This window comes from Opisthocomus hoazin, chromosome 15 (assembly GCF_030867145.1).
Source record: "Opisthocomus hoazin isolate bOpiHoa1 chromosome 15, bOpiHoa1.hap1, whole genome shotgun sequence".
In the NCBI taxonomy this organism is placed as follows: domain Eukaryota; kingdom Metazoa; phylum Chordata; class Aves; order Opisthocomiformes; family Opisthocomidae; genus Opisthocomus; species Opisthocomus hoazin.
In genome coordinates, this window is record NC_134428.1 from 19,585,170 (window position 1) to 19,608,790 (window position 23,621).

The 23,621-nt window shown below is 45.7% G+C and overlaps 1 protein-coding gene across 1 annotated transcript; it reads left to right on the forward strand.

Annotated features, from left to right (window-relative positions):
• Positions 1-2,931: 2,931 nt before the first annotated feature.
• Positions 2,932-23,621, forward strand: LOC142363203 (SUN domain-containing protein 1-like). Its single transcript, XM_075436078.1, has 26 exons — positions 2,932-3,086; positions 3,549-3,599; positions 4,741-4,863; positions 5,140-5,334; positions 5,552-5,742; positions 6,882-6,908; positions 7,013-7,204; positions 7,834-7,934; positions 7,998-8,139; positions 9,156-9,239; positions 9,560-9,670; positions 11,087-11,185; positions 11,854-11,947; positions 12,060-12,118; positions 13,336-13,481; positions 13,638-13,862; positions 14,661-14,745; positions 15,343-15,445; positions 18,319-18,564; positions 19,580-19,586; positions 20,171-20,368; positions 20,909-20,993; positions 21,343-21,458; positions 21,946-22,113; positions 22,953-23,045; positions 23,504-23,621. The coding sequence occupies exons 1-26, from the start codon at positions 2,932-2,934 to the stop codon at positions 23,615-23,617; spliced, it is 3,210 nt and encodes a 1,069-aa protein (XP_075292193.1). The 3' UTR covers positions 23,618-23,621.

Below are 23,621 nucleotides of genomic sequence, written 5' to 3' on the forward strand. Positions count from 1 at the left end.
TGACTGCCTAGGTCTGGGCAAGCCCGTGCGTGGGCCTTCGTCCGCCTCGTCATTTGCCTGCCCCTCCGGTTCCATTGCCTCATACCTATTGCGTCAGGGCACCTGGTGTGGAGAGGGAGGCCGGGAGGGGATTCGCCTGCCGCCCCGAGCAGGGACCCGTTTCCATTCCCCGCTGTCTCTCAGGTGCTCTCCTTCAGCCTGGTGGCGAGAGGGCAGGGGATCTTCTGCTTCTTGCGGAACGTCCATCCTCTGTGCTTGTTTCGGGGGTGGCAGGGCATGGCTCCACCAGTCTATTTCCCTCTCGCACTCCCTGATGCTCCTGAACCTTTCTGCCTCCTCTTTGAGCTCTGCCACCAGGACGAGCAGATCATCCACCTGGTCACAACGGACGCAGGCGTTCTGCCTGCTGCCCTCCCATACCAGTGACAGGCTCGGGCACTCCCTGCAGCCAGAGACCTGCACAGCTGCCTGTTTATGCGGGAGCTCTGTCTGGGTCTCCGTATTCCGCCTGGTGACGGCTTTCAGGCGAGTGGAGACCCTAGCTACCAGCTGAGCAAGTGCTGACCATCGGCTGAATTTACCCCGGTAGCTGGCCGAGCGTCGGGGCCCTGCCTGCGCCAGCTGCCGTGCCAACTGCCGTGGCAGGCCCTGTTTGCCTGTCCTGGTGGCCGCACTGCGGGTCGCTCGCGCTCCCTCGGGGCTGCTTTTGTGAGGGGGGAGGGTGCCGCCGTCACTCTTGACCCCGCTCTTCTTTGGGGGGGCGGGGGGGTTGAGGGGGCCACGCTCTCTCTCGTCGGGCGCCTGTCTCGGCTGTTGGGCCGCTGAGAAAAGGTTTCCCCGGTGCGATCCCTCACTCCGGAGCCCTTCACTACGCGGTATGTTCTTCTCTGCTTCCTCCAGTCTGACAAGATGCTGTTGAGAGGATGCAGAGAAGGCAGAGCTACTGAATGCCTTCTTTGCTTCAGTCTTCAGTGCCAAGGCAGGCCCTCAGGAATCCCAGGCCCCGGAGGTAAGAGAGGAAGCCTACAGAGAGGATGACTTTCCCTTGGTCGAGAAGGACTGTGTGAGGGATCACTTAAGCGATCTGGACATCCACAAATCCATGGGCCCCGATGGAATGCACCCACGAGTGCTGAGGGAGCTGGCGGATGTTATTGCTGAGCCACTCTCCATCATCTTTGAGAGGTCCTGGAGGACAGGAGAGGTGCCGGAGGACTGGAGAAAGGCCAATGTCACTCCAGTCTTCAACAAGGGCAAGAAGGAGGACCCAGGGAACTAGAGGCCGGTCAGCCTCACCTTCATCCCAGGAAAGGTGATGGAGCAGCTTATCCTGGAGGTCATCAACAAGCAAGTGGAGGAAAAGAAGGTTATCAGGAGCAGTCAGCGTGGATTCACCAAGGGGAAATCATGCTTGACCAATCTGATAGCTTTCTACGATGACATGACTGGCTGGGCAGATGAAGGGAGAGCCATGGATGTTGTCTACCTAGACTTCAGCAAGGCTTTCGACACAGTCTCCCATAATATCCTCCTAGGGAAGCTCAGGAAGTATGGGCTGGATGAGTGGTCGGTGAGGTGGATTGAGAACTGGCTGAATGGCAGAACTCAGAGGGTTGTCATCAGCGGCGCTGAGTCTAGTTGGAGGCCGGTAACTAGTGGTGTCCCCCAGGGGTCAGTACTGGGCCCAGCCTTCTTCAACTTCTTCATCAATGACCTGGATGAAGAGTTAGAGTGTACCCTCAGCAAGTTTGCTGATGACACCAAACTGGGAGGAGTGGTAGATACACCAGCAGGCTGTGCTGCCATTCAGCGTGACCTGGACAGGCTGGAAAGTTGGGCAGAGAGGAACCTGATGAGGTTCAACAAAGGCAAATGCAGGGTCCTGCACATGGGGAGAAACAACCCCAGGCATCAGTACAGGCTTGTGGCGGACCTGCTGGAGAGCAGCTGTGTGGAGAGGGACCTGGGCCTCCTGGTGGACGACAGGTTAACCATGAGCCAGCAGTGTGCCCTGGCTGCCAAGAAGGCCAGTGGCATTCTGGGATGCATCAAGAGGAGTGTGGCCAGCAGGTCGAGGGAGGTTCTCCTTCCCCTCTACACTGCCCTAGTGAGGCCTCATCTGGAGTACTGTGTCCAGTTCTGGGCTCCCCAGTTCAAGAAAGATGAGGAGCTACTGGAGAGAGTCCAGCGGAGGGCTACAAGGATGGTGAGGGGACTGGAACATCTCTGCTATGAGGAGAGGCTGAGGGAGCTGGGCTTGTTCAACCTGAAGAAGAGAAGGCTGCGAGGGGACCTAATAAATGCTTACAAATATCTGAAGGGTGGGTGTCAGGAGGATGGTGCCAAGCTCTTTTCAGTGGTGCCCAGTGACAGGACAAGGGGCAATGAGCACAAACTGAAGCACAGGAAGTTCCGTCTGAATATGAGGAAGAATTTCTTCCCTCTGAGGGTGACGGAGCACTGGAACAGGCTGCCCAGGGAGGTTGTGGAGTCTCCTTCTCTGGAGATATTCAAGACCCGCCTGGACAAGGTCCTCTACAACCTACTGTAGGTGACCCTGCTTCGGCAGGAGGGTTGGGCTAGATGACCCACAGAGGTCCCTTCCAACCCCTACCATTCTGTGATTCTGTGAGATGTTTAAAGAAAAGAGTTTTAATTTTTGAAAGCGCGCGTAATGCTTGAAAGAAGAAATCAAAGTTTCTTTCCTGTATTTTTGATCACCTGCTGCAATCGCTACGCCAGTAAAACCCAAGGAGTGCCCCTTGCCCGAGGGGCAGGCGCAGGGGCTTTGTTGCCAAATGCCTTCTCCCCCTTCCTCTCTCCCCCCGGCTGGGTCTCAGCGGTCTGCAATACCCTCTCCCCAGTTCGTGCCTGAGATGTTGGGGCTTGGGTTCATTCCGCTCTCTGAGTCCCCTTCCCTCAGCTGCGTCGATGGCGGCCGCGATGATGGCGGCGGAGCAGGAAGCCGTCAAAGGCGGCGGCAGGAACCGCGGCGGCGTGCAGCGCGTGGAGGGCAAGCTGCGCGCCAGCGTCGAGAAGGGCGACTGCTACGAGGCGCACCAGATGTACCGGACGCTCTTCCTCAGGTGGGGCCCGGCCCGCCGCCCTGCCCCTCCCCGCCCGGCCTTCCAGAGCCTTCCCACGCACCCAGCGTAACCACATCTGTTTTGCTTTCCTGGAAGCTTCTCTTCTGATGCCATCAAATGACTATAACTTTTGTGTAAGGGAATGTTGAGACTTGATACTGTGCCTTAGCTGTAGATGTTGATGAAAAGACTAAATCTACAAAATTCTGGTTGATGTTTTCTTTTCTGTACCGATATGTTCATCACTAGCAGCATCTGTCTGTTTTGTAGCAAAAACAGTGCTGCTGATGTGTCCGTGCTGGGTTTGGAGTCTTTGGAGAAATCGGATGCAAAAGTAGCAGAGGACCTTTTAGGTGAGGTGACTTTTGCGCTCGCTTTGACGTTGCTCAGATGTGCTTTGAGTTGAAGACTGGTAACAACAGTCACTGTGCAACCTGAAATGCTTTTTGTATGCCCTCCCAGATGGCTAAGGGTTACCTTTGTGAGCATGCTTAGAACAATCGTTGCTGTCAGGTTGTGCCTGGGGAGGTTTAGAGGAGATACTGGGATAGATATCTTCACTGAAAGGGTTGTCAAGCGTTGGCACAGGCTGCCCAGGGAAGCGGCTGAGTCGCCATCCCTGGAGGTATTTAAAAGACTTGTAGATGTGGTGCTTAGGGACATGGTTTAGTGGTGGACTTGGCGGTGTTATGTTTATGGTTGGACTTGATGATCTTCAAGGTCTTTTCCAACCTAAATGATTCCATGATTCTACAATACAAATGACATTATTACTTTGTAATGTTCTGGGGTCTTTAACGCTTGTGTTTTTGTTTAGGATTTTGGGGAGAAGGAGCTGCTTTCATTGACAATATTGTGCTCAGCTCTTTTTTTTTATTATTTTTTTAGAAACAAAAGCCCCAGGAACGTTGGAAATAACGTGTCACATCTCTGTACATCCCTGTGGCCCAAGAAGGGACAGATGCCTTAAGAAAGCTAGCCTAGAACACTCGAGAAAAGCACTGGAGTGTTTAGATTCTTGGGTCACAATGCTGGGTGGTTCTAGAAGCTGGTCTTCTGCTGCGCAGTGCCCTGTAGCAAGGAGCTCGGCTCAGCTACGCAGCAGTGTTTCCTTCGAGTGTAAGTATGAGGCTTCTGCTTGAGGCTAAACTTCTGTTTTAGTACATTTCTTTCCTGCCGATTCCTCTGTTTAATCTGTTAGTGATTGCCTTGTGTTGCTGATTTGCCTTGATTGTAAGTTTTCCTGGGGGTTCTGAGAGAATCAAATGTCAAAGTGCGGAGTAGAGTTCCTGGGGTAATGATGGGAAGCTTGTCTGCCTGTAAACTTGCCTCTGTAGGATAAACCAGAGAGAAAGGGATGAAAGACAAAACCATTTTTTGATTTGTACAGAGTTAAAGGTTTGTAATGATTGAGAGATGAAGAAATCTTTTAAAAACACTCTTTTTTTTTTTTTAACTCCTGGTAGTTAAAGTAGTGTAGCTAAAGTAGGGAGGTCTTGAAGTGTCTTCAAGTGGGGAAGTTCTTACTTGCTGGGAGATGGAAACTTGGAGTAGTGTGGCATATGGATCTTTGGTTCTCCAAGCAAGGAACGGGCAACCAAAATGTTTAAAATATCAGCTTTGGCTCTAAATGAGTCTTTACCTTGAAACTCAGAGTGCATCCTGATTTTGAATTTGTGGCTCAGCGTGGCAAAGAAACTGTCCTGAATGGCTTCCTCTCTCCACTTGGTCCCCAAAGAACTGTGTGTCTAAAGCTGTACAACGAATGCTTGCTCTGGTTTGACTTCAAACATGGGTTTCCGTGGTGGTTGTTTCTTTCTATCTAGCATTTGCTTTCAGTTGCTCAACTTGCAATGTGAATTGCTGAAGAGAACCTTGACTATCGACGTACTTCTAAGCTGTTTGTATTATGTGGCGTGTCTTGTAGGAGTTGCTCCATAACCCCGGATAAACTGCTTTGAATGGAAACTCAGACTAGCTTGAAGGGCGTGTTTGTTACGAGGGGAATTTTCTCTTCACCTCAGGTAACTTTGCTCTTCATGTTTTGCTGCAGTTCGAGTTATTCTTTGTCTGCTTTGGATTTTGAGACTGAAAATAAAATAGATCCAGTATTTGATTCGCCAAGAATGTTGCGGCGTAGCTTACGGTTATCTGCTGTGGCATTGAAGAAATCCAGTGTTGCACCAAAGGATACCCATCCTGACAGCTCTTACGCTGGAAACCTGTCCTTCAGAGAGCAGTCTTCCAAGTAAGCACTTTTTGTCGTCACAAGTTAATTTTTTGGTTGGACTCTTGAGACTTTGCAAAAGCATAGATGTTGGAGGACTTTCTTTTAAACCTGATTTGAGCCGTTTAGTCATGTCAGTTTTAACATACCCTGCCTTTCTTTTTCATTTAAAGTGAGAGACAAAGAGAAATTTACATCTTTCATGCTGTATCGTATGTGTCTTTGCTCTGTTTCATAGGGTGCTGAAGCACCGCCCAAGTGTGAATAAGAAATCTGGCAGTGCAAGACACACACCAAGGAAGAATCTGTCCCGCTCTTCCATTGACTGCCAAAGCAGTTTCAATAGCCATGCCAGTGATGCATCAATCGTATCCAGTGCATTGGCTGAATCCCGGATTCGAGAGCAGAGAGAATTTAATCATTTCTGGGGTAGGTAATCATTGCCATTGCTTGTATCGGACTGTGAAAGCTGCTTCTGGGTTGGCGTGTATGAACGTGTGTCCTCATCTTCCCTCTTTCCCCATCCATGTTTCCGTTCTGCCCTCAGAAGTGTGCACGTACTCACTCTTCTGCTGTAGATGTCTGCCTGCTGGAAATTCACAGTCTAGTGAGTAAACTTGATTTACTGGTGTGGTCAGCATCAGGACGCGTTGAACAGTCAAATGAATGTGCCAGGCAAACGTATATGTGATGCAGCACCGTAGATTGCATAGATGCAATTCTCTGTTGTCATCTGTGCAGAGTCCTGTATTTGAAGAATGGTAAACACGTAGCTTGTCTTTGCAAAGCCAAAGGAAAAGCTTTCTCTTGTTTGTGTGTAGCCAGAAGTGTGTTTCTACTTAACATACCTTCATCTGACAGTTTCAAATTCGTGGCACTGCAGTCTTTCCTGAGGGGGTTTTTGTCTGTGGCTGGCTGGTTTGTTTTTGCAAGGAGGTAAAAGTATGCTTTTCTGGAACCTACTTTTTTCGTTGAAGAGGAGAATACTTTACGTAGACAGTACTCCAGGTGTTGTGTAGGAGAAGATCAACAAATGACTGTATCATAGAATCATAGAATCGTAGGTTGGAAAAGACCTCTAAGATCATCAAGTCCAACCGTCAATGACTATTTGTTTCCAGTCAGTGTGCCTGTGCCCTGGAGTTGTTTCAATCTCAGTAGAATGCATTCTAAACTTTCAAATACCTGGCTCTTCAAACAGAATCTTAAAATACGGTAGTACCGAAGTAGTTACCAAGCAACAGAAACGGCATAAGCTTGTAATTAGCTGCTTTCAAGTCAGATGGGAGGTAAGAAAAGGTGCAGTTGTCATTCATATTTAGTTTGCTGCTCCCATGGTAGAATGCTTTTCACTGTCTGTTACCCTACTACATTGACGTCTGAATGTATGGATCTGTTTCTGTTCATGTAGTGACTGCAAAATATGTTAAATACCAATCATAAAGTGGCTTTTCTTTGCAGTATTAAAATCAGTGGGACTTTTACTTGGAGTTCTTGTCAGATATCGTAGTTGATTGTGGGACTTCCTTACTCTTGGGACCAAATTTTTTTTTTTTTTCCCTTTGAAGGTCTTGATGATGAAGGCGACCCTAAAGGTAACTATGGTTTCATTTTCTTTCCGAGTGCATTCTATTCAACGGTAACTAGCGACGGCGATACTGATAGCAATGCTCTATATGTTTTACTCTTGGTTGGCTAGGTAGTGATACTACACTAATGCAGGGAAATGGTGATACAGAAACAGCAGAAAACAGCACAGTGGTCAATGGCTACACTTGCAGGGATTACAGGATGCTTTCTAAACGGAAGGAGGTTCTGACAGCATACTCGCCTTCTCATGTGCCATCTTCCAGAATTTACTCCAGGGATAGGAGCCAGAAACATGCATCCAGTAAGTTACTTTCTCTTTTTTTTTTTTCATTTGGTTGGCAGAATGGTGTACAGTTCAGTTCATGCTTTTTTCATGTAGTGTTCTTTAAGTACTCTTCCTGCCCTGCTAAATTTATCAATATCCAAATTCTAGATATCGGCTTACAAGGAATACCTTCCTCTGTTTCATTTGAAACTTTGCGTACTTGTTGGCTTCTGATATCTAATGATCAGCTTTTCTTTTTCAGTGCTACTGTAGGACTTACACGGTTTTCGAATACGTGTCTATTTCTAAGGTTTTGGTAAGGGTTTTCAGATGAAACTGCTTCTGTATGGTCCAGATTTTTGATGCTTTTTTTTATTGTTACGTGAACTTTCAAAATTGAGCAGAACAGTTACTTTGCAGTGCTTCTGTTATGCAAGAAATTGGAGAGATGCTGTCCTACTTTGCTTTGGGTTTTTTCTCCTCATTTAACCGTGCAGCTTATTAGAGTGTTTTTAGAAGCTAAACCTCAAGTCCTTGAAAAATGGAACTCCAAAGGGGAAAACTGATTCCAGATAGACTCCCTGGTGACCATATTCCTAAAGCTCAAAACCAAATGAATCTGCTGTAAACAAGGTTCTGCCTTTTCAAGGCAATCTCCATTATAGGGATGCTTGTCCTCAGTGTCCTGACTGCATCTGCCTGCCTCTTGTATACCATCTGTAATTTCTTGATGGTTGGTAGTCCTCAGTTCTCAGGAAGTTGTTTCGTGAGTGGCCTTGAATTAGGAACCGATTTTGGAATTCTGTCAGTGTGCTATTCTTGAATGAAGTATGTTCTCAGTAGCAAGAAATCCGTTAGTTTCTACATGAGTAAGATTCTGCGATTGGTCAAACACACTGCAGCATCTTTTGCATCACTGTTAGTGCAACTATTTCAAATGGTTTTGCTGAAGCTGGGTTGTGAATTAAAAGGTACCTTTTCAGTTGTCTTCCTTGGTCTCCACAATAAGCTGGAGTGTGTCTGTTGGTTTTTTTTCGTATGGACTTCATCTTTGGCACTACGGTGTTCTTTTTCTATAGTCTTTTGGCTGGCTCCTGTCTTTCTCTCTTTTCAGTTGTGCTACCCTTTTCCTACTTTCCCCCTGTTTTGGAAGTATCAGGATTCACATATGTGAGATATGTGTTACAGTTAAGATTCACATGTTGATTTTGACTAGGAAGTGGTAGAAGGTAATGTTTAAATTGAGAAACTGAAGTTGATTTTTTTTTTTTTTAAACTGTTTGCTGTGAGAGTGTCAAATCCTAACTCTTCAATGTCTGTAGGTTTGGACTGACTTCATACCCTTAAGCCCACTGTGCCATTAAAGCTTGATGAGATCTGTCTTGCAAAACTAAAACTGCTATCATCACTCCGCACTACTCTAAAGCACATCTTGTTTTCCCCGAAAATGTTCCATTCTTCTTTAGTGCTTTCTCTTCTGTAATGCCTGCTCTGTGAGTGAAGTGAAATTGCCATAGGCAGAAGGTAACTGATTTCTGTGTGTGAATAAAACTTTGCACTCTCCTGTTCTCTCTGCCTCAGTGCCTTGTAACTTGCTAACGCTCTCTTCTCAGTCTTCTAAGATCTCCGGTAAAACCTGTACAAAGAGGTATTGCTTGGCCTGTATTTGCAGGATGATGGGAACAGGAGCTGAAGATTTGAGGAGTTGTTACTTGGGGACTTTTGTACTAACTTTGCTATCTGAAAAGAAGCAAGAAAGGTTTTTGAATGAAAAGGCCCCCTGTTATTTACAGAAGGAAAAAAAAGAAGTTTGCACAGAGTAGGCTGCTGCTTTGGTTGTTTTTCAGTTTTTCTGTGACTAACCTGGCTTTAGTAGTGAACCAAGCCAGTTCAGCTGAAATCTGTATCCATGATAGCTCAAATGCGCATATGTGAAAGGCTTTGAACTTGAGTTACATTCCATGTATGCTGTTTGAATGCGTTGCAGCTCACTCAGACTACTGTGGAAGCATGAATGTAAAGGAGTTTTACAGAGAAGATGGCCATCTTGGTGTAAATGAGGAATCAATATGTAAGTAGAATGACTGATGTTGTCTTTCAGCCTTGGGCTGTACACCAGGTTGTTGCTGTAACAGTAATATCAGATGGCCCCTGACTCTAGGGAAGCTGCAAAGTCAACGATTGTTTGGCAACTTGAACGTAGGGGCAAGAATGCCGATTGCCCGGTGTACTGTAAGATTCCCCCAAGCAAGATTGACTCTGCTGTAGTTTGCTTAGTGGTTTTTGGTTTGATAACTGGTGTGATGACACAGACTTGTTCAAGTTTTCTTGTAAGAATCTTGATTTGATCCTGGCTTTGTCCCATTAATCGACTGTTACCACCACCAACCGGTGATGACTGTAAGGGGAAGAAACCTCTTGAACTGTACGCCACAGACCACATGCAATCTTTACGGGCTAAAAGGGTAGCAAGGACCATTTGGCACACCTTTTCTTATGCAGGTTGACTTGGACCTTTTTTTTTCTTTTGTTTTTGTTTTGAATCGCAATCTCACAATGTTAATCCTACATATTGTTTTGTGTTTGTTTTCTTATCTTCATCTATCAAAGTAGATGAAAAGTGTAAAGTGTCTAGAAAATTAATGAACAGCTCTTCTGTTTGATTCTTGCTGTGATACTGGCTTTCGTACGAGCTTGGCGCGCTGCTTACCTATTAGGAAAAACAAGGTGTAGGGACAACATACACCTTGTATGTTAGAAAGAAGAAGTCATATTGTTAATTGATTCCACTTTGGGGCAGTTAGTACACTTGACAGGTTGAAAAGCTGCCTTGAAAAGAAAGCAAGGTATGAGGTATTGGTGTGCAGATGATTTGAATAAAGGGGTTTTAACATTTTATTTTTGTTCTAGTGATAGTCAATTTTTACAGGAGTCTTCTAGAGGGATAGCATCTTCCCTGTGAGATGAGCGTTTGCTAGCTTGAATGACAGAGGCATCAAGAATCTGTGGAGTGCCCTTTATTCAGCAAAGGAAAATGATTTGAGACACTTCAGTCACCTAAATTCTTTGCAAAATATTGGGTTGGTAGATCTATAGTCCCTCAGATGAAGCCAGACATATCTGCTAATCTAAAAATGTAGGATTATTTTCTCAATTTGTACTACGTAGTATGTTCTGTAGAATGAGCAGTCCTAGTCTTGGAAATAGTAATTGTTGGCTTCAGTGGGCTTCAAGTCACAGCACTTTGTTCTAGTCTGTTGGGGTTTGTTGTTGTTGTTGGTTTTGTTCTTTCTAAGAGCCTCAAAATTGACCTGCTGAAGATCCTTGGGAACACTCAGTTTATTGAACATTTACTGCTTGTAACTTTTAGTAGGGAAAATTTCCTATTATTTGTGAGTATTTCTCAGGCATCATTAATTCTTTCTCTAGGATTTAAAACTTTTAATTGTTCCTTCTTCTACACATGAACCCAGACAATGAACTTGATGTAGAACTCAGAACAAATCAGATGCTTTTAAAGTAATGATGTGCTTAAAACTTGTTTTTGTGGTACTACTTTTTTACTCTTCTTCTGCACTTAGCATGACATTGTTAGATAAACATGCTGCAAAAGGTAAACTTTGATTTTTGGAAAAGTGATACGCTACACAGATGCTGTTGATCATTCTGTTGATCTCTGTAGATGAAAATTGTGTTTCTAAATTGGCTTGCTTTTACTTGGCTTCATATTTATTAGTGGCTTGCTTTGCTTCTAAACAGTGAAGAACCAAGTCTGTAGATTACTGGAAGGTATGGTTTAAAATATTGCGGAACGTGTGATGTGCAGGGGATCGCATCTGTTTTTACTGCATGTGCTGGGAAAGAAGATTAAGCGCATATATGTATGTTACCACAAGAAGTGAATTTGTTGTAATCTAGGTTACTTTATGCTTGACGTGTTGCAAACAGTGGGAGCAACAGGATGGCTTGTGTCTCAGAAGGTGGTGTCTCTACTTTGGCTGGCCATTCTTTCTCCAGGTGACTGTCTCAGTCTCTCTGTGTGTGTGTGTGTGCGCGCATTGCCCGTTCCTTTTGACAAACTAGGACTCTGCAGGACATGGCGTACACTAATTCGACTATGCTTATGCTGTAGCTTTGGTGTCTTGAAATGCATGTGCTGGTTTTCTTTATTGACCAAAATATGCGTAATGAGAGGGTATATTTCTGTTCGCAGGCACAATGGGAGACTAAGCAGACCGTTTCATGCGGGAACAAGTGTGTGAATAGCACAGAATATGGGGTGCCAAGAATAACGGGGCATGTTTTGGTTTGGTAGTCACTGCCCATGTTGGTATTCCTCTTAGCAAAAACTGATGCTGCTAATCTGTGCATTTCTTGAAACATCTTGAACTGTCTTCATTGTGTGGTAACTTCGATTCAAACATTGACTTCTGGCAAGATAGCGTTGTTCTAACAAATGAGCATTTCATATTTTTGCGTGGCTGTTGGTTTTGTTGAGTAGCTGGTGTTACAATGCTGTCGTGCTTGTGCTATCTAGATGTTAATAAGCTGCATGCATTGCCTGTGCTCACGCATTTCTCTGCTCCGCAAAGTGTTCTTGGCCACAGTTGCATGTCCCTCTGCTTGGTTCCTTTGAACACGTGCCGCAGTAATGACATTTCGCGCTACCACTTTTTGTCTTCTAGGGAGGGCAGCTTCTGGCATGTACAGGTTACTCAGAACTGGATGGTATCAACTTGCTACTCTGATGTCTTTGCTCAAGGTGTTTCTTCTAAAGAGGTGTGTATCCTTTGAGAAAAGTGTTTTGTGAGCAAATGATTTACCCAGTTATAAAACAATACAAGAGGAGAAATGTGTTGTTTCATGTGAACTTTCCTCTCTCTTTCTCTAGATGCCTTCCAAAGACCTACAAGCTGTTCCTGTTTCTTCTCCCGCTCCTGTTTCTACTAGGTACGTGAATCGCTTAGTTATACTACAGACCGGTGTATGCTTACTGCAGCCGTTCCAAGAGAGCGTTTTTAGTTGAGCTCTCGGTTTATGAAGAAGACGCAGAAGCAAAAAAGAGCAAGTTTGTTTGTGACTAGGGCAGCAATTCAAGCTTTCAAAGTACTGACAAGTCAGTAGCCTTCCCCTTGCCGTGAAAGGAATACCCTCGATTTAATTTCATAGAGCTCTTTAGAAAGTGAGAGTGGGTGAGTAAATGCACTGAAGTCCTTTTTTCTTCACCTCCCTTGATAAGAATAGCAGTGAGGTCACAAAGAGCAGGTTGTGTACCGATTGCTTTGATTGTTGTTAATCTCCGTAAAAGTGGGGTTAGGTTCTTTGAGCAACTCATCCGAAGTCTTTCCCTTGCTCTGGACCATCCTTGAGTTGCTTAAAATACTGCTGTTTAGACTGGTTAGTTGACAGTATTCCAGGCCAGCTGTCTACTTTGAAATAAACAAACTCAGTTTCAAACACTTGCTGAAAGTGGTGGGCTGTTTCTGAAAAGCAGGTTCATGTCTTCGCATGCCCTAAAAACTTTAGAAACTACTTTGGGGAGAAGATGAAGCTTCGCAGAAACTTACAGTCAGGATTGAAAATCCTCTCTACTAGGGAGAATAAGAAAGGAAGAACTTCCCTACCCTCTGTAGAAAGTGCTGCTACTTCTTGCTAAGACAGTGCAAAAACAAGCGTCATGTTTGTGAACTGCGAGATTGCCTAATATCTAACAAAAGTTGGAAGAAACTTGGGCTTCCGTGGAAACAATGTGGTATGTAATACCTAGGGTACAGGGCAAGATATTTTCCATGGAGATAAAAAGCAGTTTTTACATCTGCCTTCAGTGAGCATGGCCTGTCTTCATTGGTAAATGAGATCTAGGTCCCAGGGACGCAGTAGTATGAGATTGAGGATATACCATGAGACATAAGCGCAAGCTGCCTGCCATACAACGGTGTGAGCGGTACTGATGGATGTTCCCCAATGTGCTTGAGTGCTTGACTTCACAGTTTGAAAGCTGGCTCATACTGATTTTTGTTTAGACTGGAGTAGTGTGCGCTGTGTGACGTCTAGCTTGCAAACTTAAGGTAGCTTGTGTCACGAAGTAGGAAGACGACCTGTAGATCTAAGCAGTCTTCAGGGGGAATTCTCTTGAACACCCTTTTTGCCTTTTGTTTGTGATCTAGGTATATGGTTCTGGGGGTTTGATGGCTGCTTCTCACTATTACCTTCATTGAACTGGATCAAAATTGATAGAATACAGAGAACAGAGGACTCTCTCCATGTTCGTGAACCGCAGGCTGATTCTTTGCACTCTGTGCAACCTCCAGAGGTAAGGGAGAACAGCCTAGGGAAGAACTCTGATATCTTGGAAGACTTCTTAACTGCCATGCCTTCAATATTTGGCAAGAACTACTTGACACACAAGGCTAATGTGAATAAATGTCTTGATCTTTACATATATAAAAAAAAATTCTGTATACCTTAGGGTACCATCAACATCTTTGCTTCTGGTCGTGAAAGTGAGCTGGAAAAGCAAATGGCCTTTCTGTCTGAGAGATACCATCACCTTGATGAAAAATATAGCAAAGTGATGCTTCTACTCCAGAACCTTCAAGATCAGGTTGCCCAGAAAAGTGACAAAAGCAAAACATTGATGCTAATAAGAAATATGATGGGTCAACATCCTCAAGATGTGAGACTGGAGCAAAAGGTAAGATAGTCAGTTGTTGGTGCGTTTGGGTGGTGATCGACGTATCCTGTTTTAGTAATGCAGATTACTAGCCATTTGATTCAGGCTTGCGTCCAATTTTGTGAGCAAAAGTGATTTGCAGCCTTTTCTGCGGGATCTAGAGTTGCAGATCCTCCAGAAGATCACTCTCCATATGTCTGTGACAAGCCAAAAGCTAACATCTGCAGTAGTAACAAAGGCTGTGACTAATGCAGGGGTTCGTGGAATCACAGAAGCGGTGAGTGAGTTGAAGTTCTCGCAAGTTCAACTAAAACCGTAAGGAGTCCTTTTCTAGGCATTTTTTTGGAGCATCGCAGTCAATATAATTCTCAGTGATTTGAAGAGATGTTTAGAACATGAATTGAAATGGGGAGAACTACAGAAAATGCTTGATGAAGCGTACGCTTACAGCATTGCTTGTTGCCTGTTGCGAATGTTGGTTTTTTTTTCCAAAGTATGCTATCTTGAAAATTGCAGAATTCCCAAAAAAACAGCTATACCAAAGCAATGCAGCTCAGGGTCTTGGGAAGGTGGGGGAAAGAATGCAACTTTTGAAGAAAGCACCAGTCAATATGCAGTATGAATTTGTATTTTAAGCCAAAAAACCATGCACTAAAAATGGCCTCTGTCTTGAGAGAGGCTTTCAAAGACTTGCGATGGAGTGCAGCATCTCAAAAAGATGCTTATTCTACATGTATACAGATGTGTATAGATCAATTACTTTATCAGTTGATATTATTAAATTCTTCCCTTTCTCCCCTTCTATGTGTACATCTGTAGCAAGTCCAGACTATTGTAAACAATGCCCTGAAACTTTTCTCTCAAGACAAGACTGGTATGGTGGATTTCGCCTTGGAATCTGCAGGTAAATAGTGGAGGAAACTCCACTTTCACAATTCGTGTTATTTTATAGTATCTACTAAAAATGTCGAAAGATCTGCTTGCGTGGGGTGTATGCACCACTGAACTCACTAGGGAAAATGTGTATGTTTTAGCCCTCTGAGGTGAAAAGCCTTGAACATTCTGAAAAGAACACTGTACTTGATAGAAGCATTGTATCCCCAGCTAATGACTAGACTTGAACAGTATCTTTACTAGTTGGTTTTGAGGAAAAGAACTGGTATGTTCACGAAGCTTTGTACAAATCTCTGGCTGAAAAGTCTTCAGGAAGAAATGAGTAATTATTTCGGCTAACCTGATACATCTTTTTTAAGGTGGCAGCATTCTGAGTACTCGCTGTTCTGAAACCTATAACACCAACAGAGCAGTGATCAGCCTCTTTGGAATTCCTCTGTGGTACTTCTCTCAGCCTCCAAGGGCGGTGATTCAGGTAATTAAAGGCCGAGTAAAGAAATTCAGCAATGTTATTTTGTGCTGAGGGGTTTGGATTGTTTCTTGGATGCTGGATGTTTCTGTCTGCAACACACTGTGGGGCACGGGTCCTTTGAACGATGTTCCCAAGAGTGCCATTCTTCTGGTAGTTCCTGGGCACTGCTCAAGTCGTCTTCCAGCAAAACGAAGACCCTGCTAGGAGGCTTGGGTGGTACACTGGACTTCTGCAGAGTGTGAGCACTGGGAGGGTTCCTGTTGTGAAGTAGTCTCCAGGCGGATCTTCAAAACGCTGCTGGCTGTTCGGGTGGATATGCTGTCTCCCTGAAGAATGCTACCAAATAGATTATATTCTGCCACTTACTCTCTAAGACTGTCCCTAATAATTCAGAATTCGCCACAACTCTTTCTGGCAAAATGCTTGTGGCTGCAGGTTTTGTTGTTGCTGTTGTGTTCCATCCTGTTCTCTCCCCTTTCCTCCTGTCTAGCCGGACATGTATCCAGGAAACTGCTGGGCTTTCAAAGGATCACAGGGGTATCTCGTAGTTCAACTTTCAAGGAAGATCTATCCGACTGCCTTTACGTTGGAACACATCCCAAAAGCACTTTCACCAACAGGAGAGATCTCCAGTGCTCTGAGGAGCTTTGCAGTATATGTAAGTCTGTCTGTGAACTTCAGAGGATATTTGTATGCATAAAGAATATTTGTGGCGCAGATCTTGGAAAATAAGGACTGAAGGGAGGACAGCTAAGGAGAGAAACTGTTTGCTTTTAAAATTGCTGTTTTTGTAATCAGCTTTGAGACTAGGAATAAGAAGTGTTACAGCTAATTTTGAGGGAGCTGTTTCTTTTTTTCCTGCTTTATACAGTAGTAAACATTTTTGGAGGGAGGTGACTGTTTTTGATTTGGTATCGTTCTTTCAGGCACTCAAATTGTTCCATCCTTCCACCACTCCTACTGCTTACCCTCTCCCTCCCCAGTGTTGGCTTTGCACCTTGTCTGTGATGTGCCTTCAGTGTGTTTTAAATTGTTTTTAACTAGCACCACAGCTGCTTAGGCAGGACTGCAGAACAGAAGACCACAGGCTACATCAGAGCGTAGCTGTGATACCTGAGAACATTTGTCTAGCTCCATTAAATGCTGAAGCCGCCGTCTGCAAGCATCTGAATCTTGGCTTCCGTCTTGTTTGTGATGTTGCTGTTTTCTCATTCTTGTTTGTCCTGAGCAGTTTACATTGTCCACTGCGATCTTGGTTGTGCCATGGAAATGATGGGGTTTGACTATGAAAACAGCAACATACAAACATAGCACAGCTCTTTGCAGTTCAGGAAAGTCAAATGCAGAGCTGTGGCTGAAGAAGCATGACGTTCCACGGGAAGTATTCTGACCTCGGTTTCAGAGACTTGCGTTGACAGGCAGTTAGGTAGGCATGCTTCTGGCTTTGGTTTGACTTGAAATGTGATGGAAGCAAACGTCTTTCTCCTGTTGTTGTAGGGTCTAGATAATGAATATCAAGAAGGCGGCAAGCTTCTAGGACAGTATGTCTACGACCAAGACGGAGAACCACTGCAGACCTTTCCAGTGATGGTAAGTCTGGATGAGAAGATTTCAAGTGTCAGAAGAAGCACACGCATATTTTCTAGGGTAGTGCACAATGAGCAGTGAAGGAAAAAGGCTTCATTCTCTGTTGGGCACTGTAGAAACTGAGGTGGAAAGTAGCTACTGATCTGCCTCAAAACCTAAGGTTCGGATAGGTTAGAGGGGAGGAAAGTTTTGTGCCAGGTGGACACAAGTGGTGTGAAGATACCGAACGTATGAGGAGTCTGCTTCATGCTGCTTCTGACTCCCTTCACAAAAAAACCCCCAACAAACCGGTTGTAAGGCAAAGAAGGTTCTGTTCCAAGTGGCAGAAGGTTCCCAAGGCATCACTCAGTTATTAATCAAAGTTGGTAGTTGCAGGAATGAAGGAAAGCGCCTTCAGTTGCACCTGTTTATACTCAAAACCGAACTCTGGTTTGTGTGTTTGTTTTTTCCTTCTGCAGGAGAAAAGTGAAAACGCATTCCAAATAGTGGAACTGAGAGTGTTTTCTAACTGGGGACATCCGGAATATACCTGCCTTTATCGGTTCAGAGTGCATGGGAAACTTGCCGAATAATCTCCAGCACTTCAGCTTGGACTGGTTTTACGGTTGTGCATTTTGTTCTCGATTTTTGTATATGCCGGAAAGCCTAGAAGACTGGAATCTTGCCTTTTTCTTCGTGGAGGCAGTCGTGATGCATGGGGCTGACTGCCTAGGTCTGGGCAACCCCGTGCGTGGGCCTTCGTCCGCCTCGTCATTTGCCTGCCCCTCCGGTTCCATTGCCTCATACCTATTGCGTCAGGGCACCTGGTGTGGAGAGGGAGGCCAGGAGGGGATTCGCCTGCCGCCCCGAGCAGGGACCCGTTTCCATTCCCCGCTGTCTCTCAGGTGCTCTCCTTCAGCCTGGTGGCGAGAGGGCAGGGGATCTTCTGCTTCTTGCGGAACGTCCATCCTGTGCGCTTGTTTCGGGGGTGGCAGGGCATGGCTCCACCAGTCTATTTCCCTCTCGCACTCCCTGATGCTCCTGAACCTTTCTGCCTCCTCTTTGAGCTCTGCCACCAGGACGAGCAGATCATCCACCTGGTCACAGCGCACGCAGGCGTTCTGCCTGCTGCCCTCCCATACCAGTGACAGGCTCGGGCACTCCCTGCAGCCAGAGACCTGCACAGCTGCCTGTTTATGCGGGAGCTCTGTCTGGGTCTCCGTATTCTGCCTGGTGACGGCTTTCAGGCGAGTGGAGACCCTAGCTACTAGCTGAGCAAGTGATGACCACCGGCTGAATTTACCCCGGTAGCTGGCCGAGCCTCGGGGCCCTGCCTGCACCAGCTGCCGTGCCAACTGCCGTGGCAGGCCCTGTTTGCCCGTCCTGGTCGCCGCACTGCGGGTCGCTCGCGCTCCCTCGGGGCTGCTTTTGTGAGGGGGGAGGGTGCCGCCGTCACTCTTGACCCCGCTCTTCTTTGGGGGGGGGGGGTTGGGGGGGGCACGCTCTCTCTCGCCGGGCGCCTGTCTCGGCTGTTGGGCCGCTGAGAAAAGGTTTCCCCGGCACGATCCCTCGCTCCGGAGCCCAGATGTACCGGACGCTCTTCTTCACGTGGGACCCGGCCGGCCGCCCTGCCCCTCCCCGCCCCGCCTTCCAGAGGCTTGCCACACACCCGGGCCTCCTGCCGCCCGCCGCGCCAGCGCCCGCTCGTAATTGGCCGGCGCTTCTGCCGATCTCGACCTCCTGTGCTCTCATTGGGCTGCGGGGAAGCGGGGCGGGTACGTGCCGCGGAGGGTAGGGCGAGCGGCCGGCCCGGCCTGAGGGTAGCGCGGCGCCCGCGGGTCGCTGCATCCCGGCCCGACCCGGCCGTGTGAGATGGCCTGGGTGACGGGCAGCGCTGAGTTTCGCCCCCCAGTCCCCAAGCGTCCCTTGGCGGCCCCAGGAGGGAATGGCCCGGGCCTGCCCGCCCTCCAGCGTCCGGCGTCCCCCGGGGGCTAGGGCCTGGGCCCTGCCGTGCTTCAAAAACTGCTGTTTAGACTGGTTAGTTGACAGTATTCCAGGCCAGCTGTCTACTTTGAAATAAACAAACTCAGTTTCAAACACTTGCCAAAAGTGGTGGGCTGTTTCTGAAAAGCAGGTTCATGTCTTCGCATGTCCTAAAAACTTTAGAAACTACTCTGGGGAGAAGATGAAGCTTCGCAGAAACTTACAGTCAGGATTCAAAATCCTCTCTACTAGGGAGAATAAGAAAGGAAGAACTTCCCTACCCTCTGTAGAAAGTGCTGCTACTTCTTGCTAAGACAGTGCAAAAACAAGCGTCATGTTTGTGAACTGCAAGATTGCCTAATATCTAACAAAAGTTGGAAGAAACTTGGGCTTCGTGGAAACAATGTGGTATGTAGTACGTAGGGTACAGGGCAAGATATTTTCCATGGAGATAAAAAGCAGTTTTTACATCTGCCTTCAGTGAGCATGGCCTGTCTTAATTGGTAAATGAGATCTAGGTCCCAGGGACGCAGTAGTATGAGACTGAGGATATACCATGAGACATAAGCGCAAGCTGCCTGCCATACAACGGTGTGAGCGGTACTGATGGATGTTCCCCAATGTGCTTGAGTGCTTGACTTCACAGTTTGAAAGCTGGCTCATACTGATTTTTGTTTAGACTGGAGTAGTATGCGCTGTGTGACGTCTACTTTGCAAACTTGAGGTAGCTTGTGTCACGAAGTAGGAAGACGACCTGTGGATCTAAGCAGTCTTCAGGGGGAATTCTCTTGAACACCCTTTTTGCCTTTTGTTTGTGATCTAGGTATATGGTTCTGGGGGTTTGATGGCTGCTTCTCACTAATACCTTCATTGAACTGGATCAAAATTGATAGAATACAGAGAACAGAGGACTCTCTCCGTGTTCGTGAACCGCAGGCTGATTCTTTGCACTCTGTGCAACCTCCAGAGGTAAGGGAGAACAGTCTAGGGAAGAACTCTGATGTCTTGGAAGACTTCTTAACTGCCATGCCTTCAATATTTGGCAAGAAATACTTGACACACAAGACTAATGTGAATAAATGTCTTGATCTTTACATATATAAAAAAAAATTCTGTATACCTTAGGGTGCCATCAACATCTTTGCTTCTGGTCGTGAAAGTGAAAGTGAGCTGGAAAAGCAAATGGCCTTTCTGTCTGAGAGATACCATCACCTTGATGAAAAATATAGCAAAGTGATGCTTCTACTCCAGAACCTTCAAGATCAGGTTGCCCAGAAAAGTGACAAAAGCAAAACATTGACGCTAATAAGAAATATGATGGGTCAACATCCTCAAGATGTGAGACTGGAGCAAAAGGTAAGATAGTCAGTTGTTGGTGCTTTCTGGTGCTGATCGACGTATCCTGTTTTAGTAGTGCAGATTACTAGCCATTTCATTCAGGCTTGCGTCCAATTTTGTGAGCAAAAGTGATTTGCAGCCTTTTCTGCGGGATCTAGAGTTGCAGATCCTCCAGAAGATCGCTCTCCATATGTCTGTGACAAGCCAAAAGCTAACATCTGAAGTAGTAACAAAGGCTGTGACTAATGCAGGGGTTCGTGGAATCACAGAAGCGGTGAGTGAGTTGAAGTTCTTGCAAGTTCAACTAAAACCGTAAGGAGTCCTTTTCTAGGCATTTTTTGGAGCATCGCAGTCAATATAATTCTCAGTGACTTGAAGAGATGTTTAGAACATGAATTGAAATGGGGAGAACTACAGAAAATGCTTGATGAAGCGTACGCTTACAGCATTGCTTGTTGCCTGTTGCGAATGTTGTTTTTTTTTTCCAAAGTATGCTATCTTGAAAATTGCAGAATTCCCAAAAAACAGCCATACCAAAGCAATGCAGCTCAGGGTCTTGGGAAGGTGGGGGAAAGAATGCAACTTTTGAAGAAAGCACCAGTCAATATGCAGTATGAATTTGTATTTTAAGCCAAAAAACCATGCACTAAAAATGGCCTCTGTCTTGAGAGAGGCTTTCAAAGACTTGCGATGGAGTGCAGCATCTCAAAAAGATGCTTATTCTACATGTATACAGATGTGTATAGATCAATTACTTTATCAGTTGATATTATTAAATTCTTCCCTTTCTCCTCTTCTATGTGTACATCTGTAGCAAGTCCAGACTATTGTAAACAATGCCCTGAAACTTTTCTCTCAAGACAAGACTGGTATGGTGGATTTCGCCTTGGAATCTGCAGGTAAATAGTGGAGGAAACTCCACTTTCACGATTCGTGTTATTTTATAGTATCTACCAAAAATGTCGAAAGATCTGCTTGCGTGGGGTGTATGCACCACTGAACTCACTAGGGAAAATGTGTATGTTTTAGCCCTCTGAGGTGAAAAGCCTTGAACATTCTGAAAAGAACACTGTACTTGATAGAAGCATTGTATCCCCAGCCAATGACTAGACTTGAACAGTATCTTTACTAGTTGGTTTTGAGGAAAAGAACTGGTATGTTCACGAAGCTTTGTACAAATCTCTGGCTGAAAAGTCTTCAGGAAGAAATGAGTAATTATTTCGGCTAACCTGATACATCTTTTTTAAGGTGGCAGCATTCTGAGTACTCGCTGTTCTGAAACCTATAACACCAACAGAGCAGTGATCAGCCTCTTTGGAATTCCTCTGTGGTACCTCTCTCAGCCTCCAAGGGCGGTGATTCAGGTAATTAAAGGCCGAGTAAAGAAATTCAGCAATGTTATTTTGTGCTGAGGGGTTTGGATTGTTTCTTGGATGCTGGATGTTTCTGTCTGCAACACAGTGTGGGGCACGGGTACTTTGAACGATGTTCCCAAGAGTGCCATTCTTCTGGTAGTTGCTGGGCACTGCTCAAGTCGTCTTCTAGCAAAACGAAGACCCTGCTAGGAGGCTTGGGTGGTACACTGGACTTCTGCAGAGTGTGAGCACTGGGAGGGTTCCTGTTGTGAAGTAGTCTCCAGGCGGATCTTCAAAACGCTGCTGGCTGTTCGGGAGGATGTGCTGTCTCCCTGAAGAATGCTACCAAATAGATCATATTCTGCCACTTACTCTCTAAGACTGTCCCTAATAATTCAGAATTCGTCACAACTCTTTCTGGCAAAATGCTTGTGGCTGCAGGTTTTGTTGTTGCTGTTGTGTTCCATCCTGTTCTCTCCCCTTTCCTCCTGTCTAGCCGGACACGTATCCAGGAAACTGCTGGGCTTTCAAAGGACCACAGGGGTATCTCGTAGTTCAACTTTCAAGGAAGATCTATCCGACTGCCTTTACGTTGGAACACATCCCAAAAGCACTTTCACCAACAGGAGAGATCTCCAGTGCTCTGAGGAGCTTTGCAGTATATGTAAGTCTGTCTGTGAACTTCAGAGGATATTTGTATGCATAAAGAATATTTGTGGCGCAGATCTTGGAAAATAAGGACTGAAGGGAGGACAGCTAAGGAGAGAAACTGTTTGCTTTTAAAATTGCTGTTTTTGTAATCAGCTTTGAGACTAGGAATAAGAAGTGTTACAGCTAATTTTGAGGGAGCTGTTTCTTTTCTTCCTGCTTTATACAGTAGTAAACATTTTTGGAGGGAGGTGACTGTTTTTGATTTGGTATCGTTCTTTCAGGCACTCAAATTGTTCCATCCTTCCACCACTCCTACTGCTTACCCTCTCCCTCCCCAGTGTTGGCTTTGCACCTTGTCTGTGATGTGCCTTCAGTGTGTTTTAAATTGATTTTAACTAGCACCACAGCTGCTTAGGCAGGACTGCAGAACAGAAGACCACAGGCTACATCAGAGTGTAGCTGTGATACCTGAGAACATTTGTCTAGCTCCATTAAATGCTGAAGCCGCCATCTGCAAGCATCTGAATCTTGGCTTCCGTCTTGTTTGTGATGTTGCTGTTTTCTCATTCTTGTTTGTCCTGAGCATTTTACATTGTCCACTGCGATCTTGGTTGTGCCATGGAAATGATGGGGTTTGACCGTGAAAACAGCAACATACAAACATAGCACAGCTCTTTGCAGTTCAGGAAAGTCAAATGCAGAGCTGTGGCTGAAGAAGCATGAAGTTCCACGGGAAGTATTCTGACCTCGGTTTCAGAGACTTGCGTTGACAGGCAGTTAGGTAGGCATGCTTCTGGCTTTGGTTTGACTTGAAATGTGATGGAAGCAAACGTCTTTCTCCTGTTGTTGTAGGGTCTAGATAATGAATATCAAGAAGGCGGCAAGCTTCTAGGACAGTATGTCTACGACCAAGACGGAGAACCACTGCAGACCTTTCCAGTGATGGTAAGTCTGGATGAGAAGATTTCAAGTGTCAGAAGAAGCACACGCATATTTTCTAGGGTAGTGCACAATGAGCAGTGAAGGAAAAAGGCTTCATTCTCTGTTGGGCACCGTAGAAACTGAGGTGGAAAGTAGCTACTGATCTGCCTCAAAACCTAAGGTTCGGATAGGTTAGAGGGGAGGAAAGTTTTGTGCCAGGTGGACACAAGTGGTGTGAAGATACCGAACGTATGAGGAGTCTGCTTCATGCTGCTTCTGACTCCCTTCACAAAAAAAAAACAAACAACAAACCGGTTGTAAGGCAAAGAAGGTTCTGTTCCAAGTGGCAGAAGGTTCCCAAGGCATCACTCAGTTATTAATCAAAGTTGGTAGTTGCAGGAATGAAGGAAAGCGCCTTCAGTTGCACCTGTTTATACTCAAAACCGAACTCTGGTTTGTGTGTTTGTTTTTTCCTTCTGCAGGAGAAAAGTGAAAACGCATTCCAAATAGTGGAACTGAGAGTGTTTTCTGACTGGGGACATCCGGAATATACCTGCCTTTATCGGTTCAGAGTGCATGGGAAACTTGCCGAATAATCTC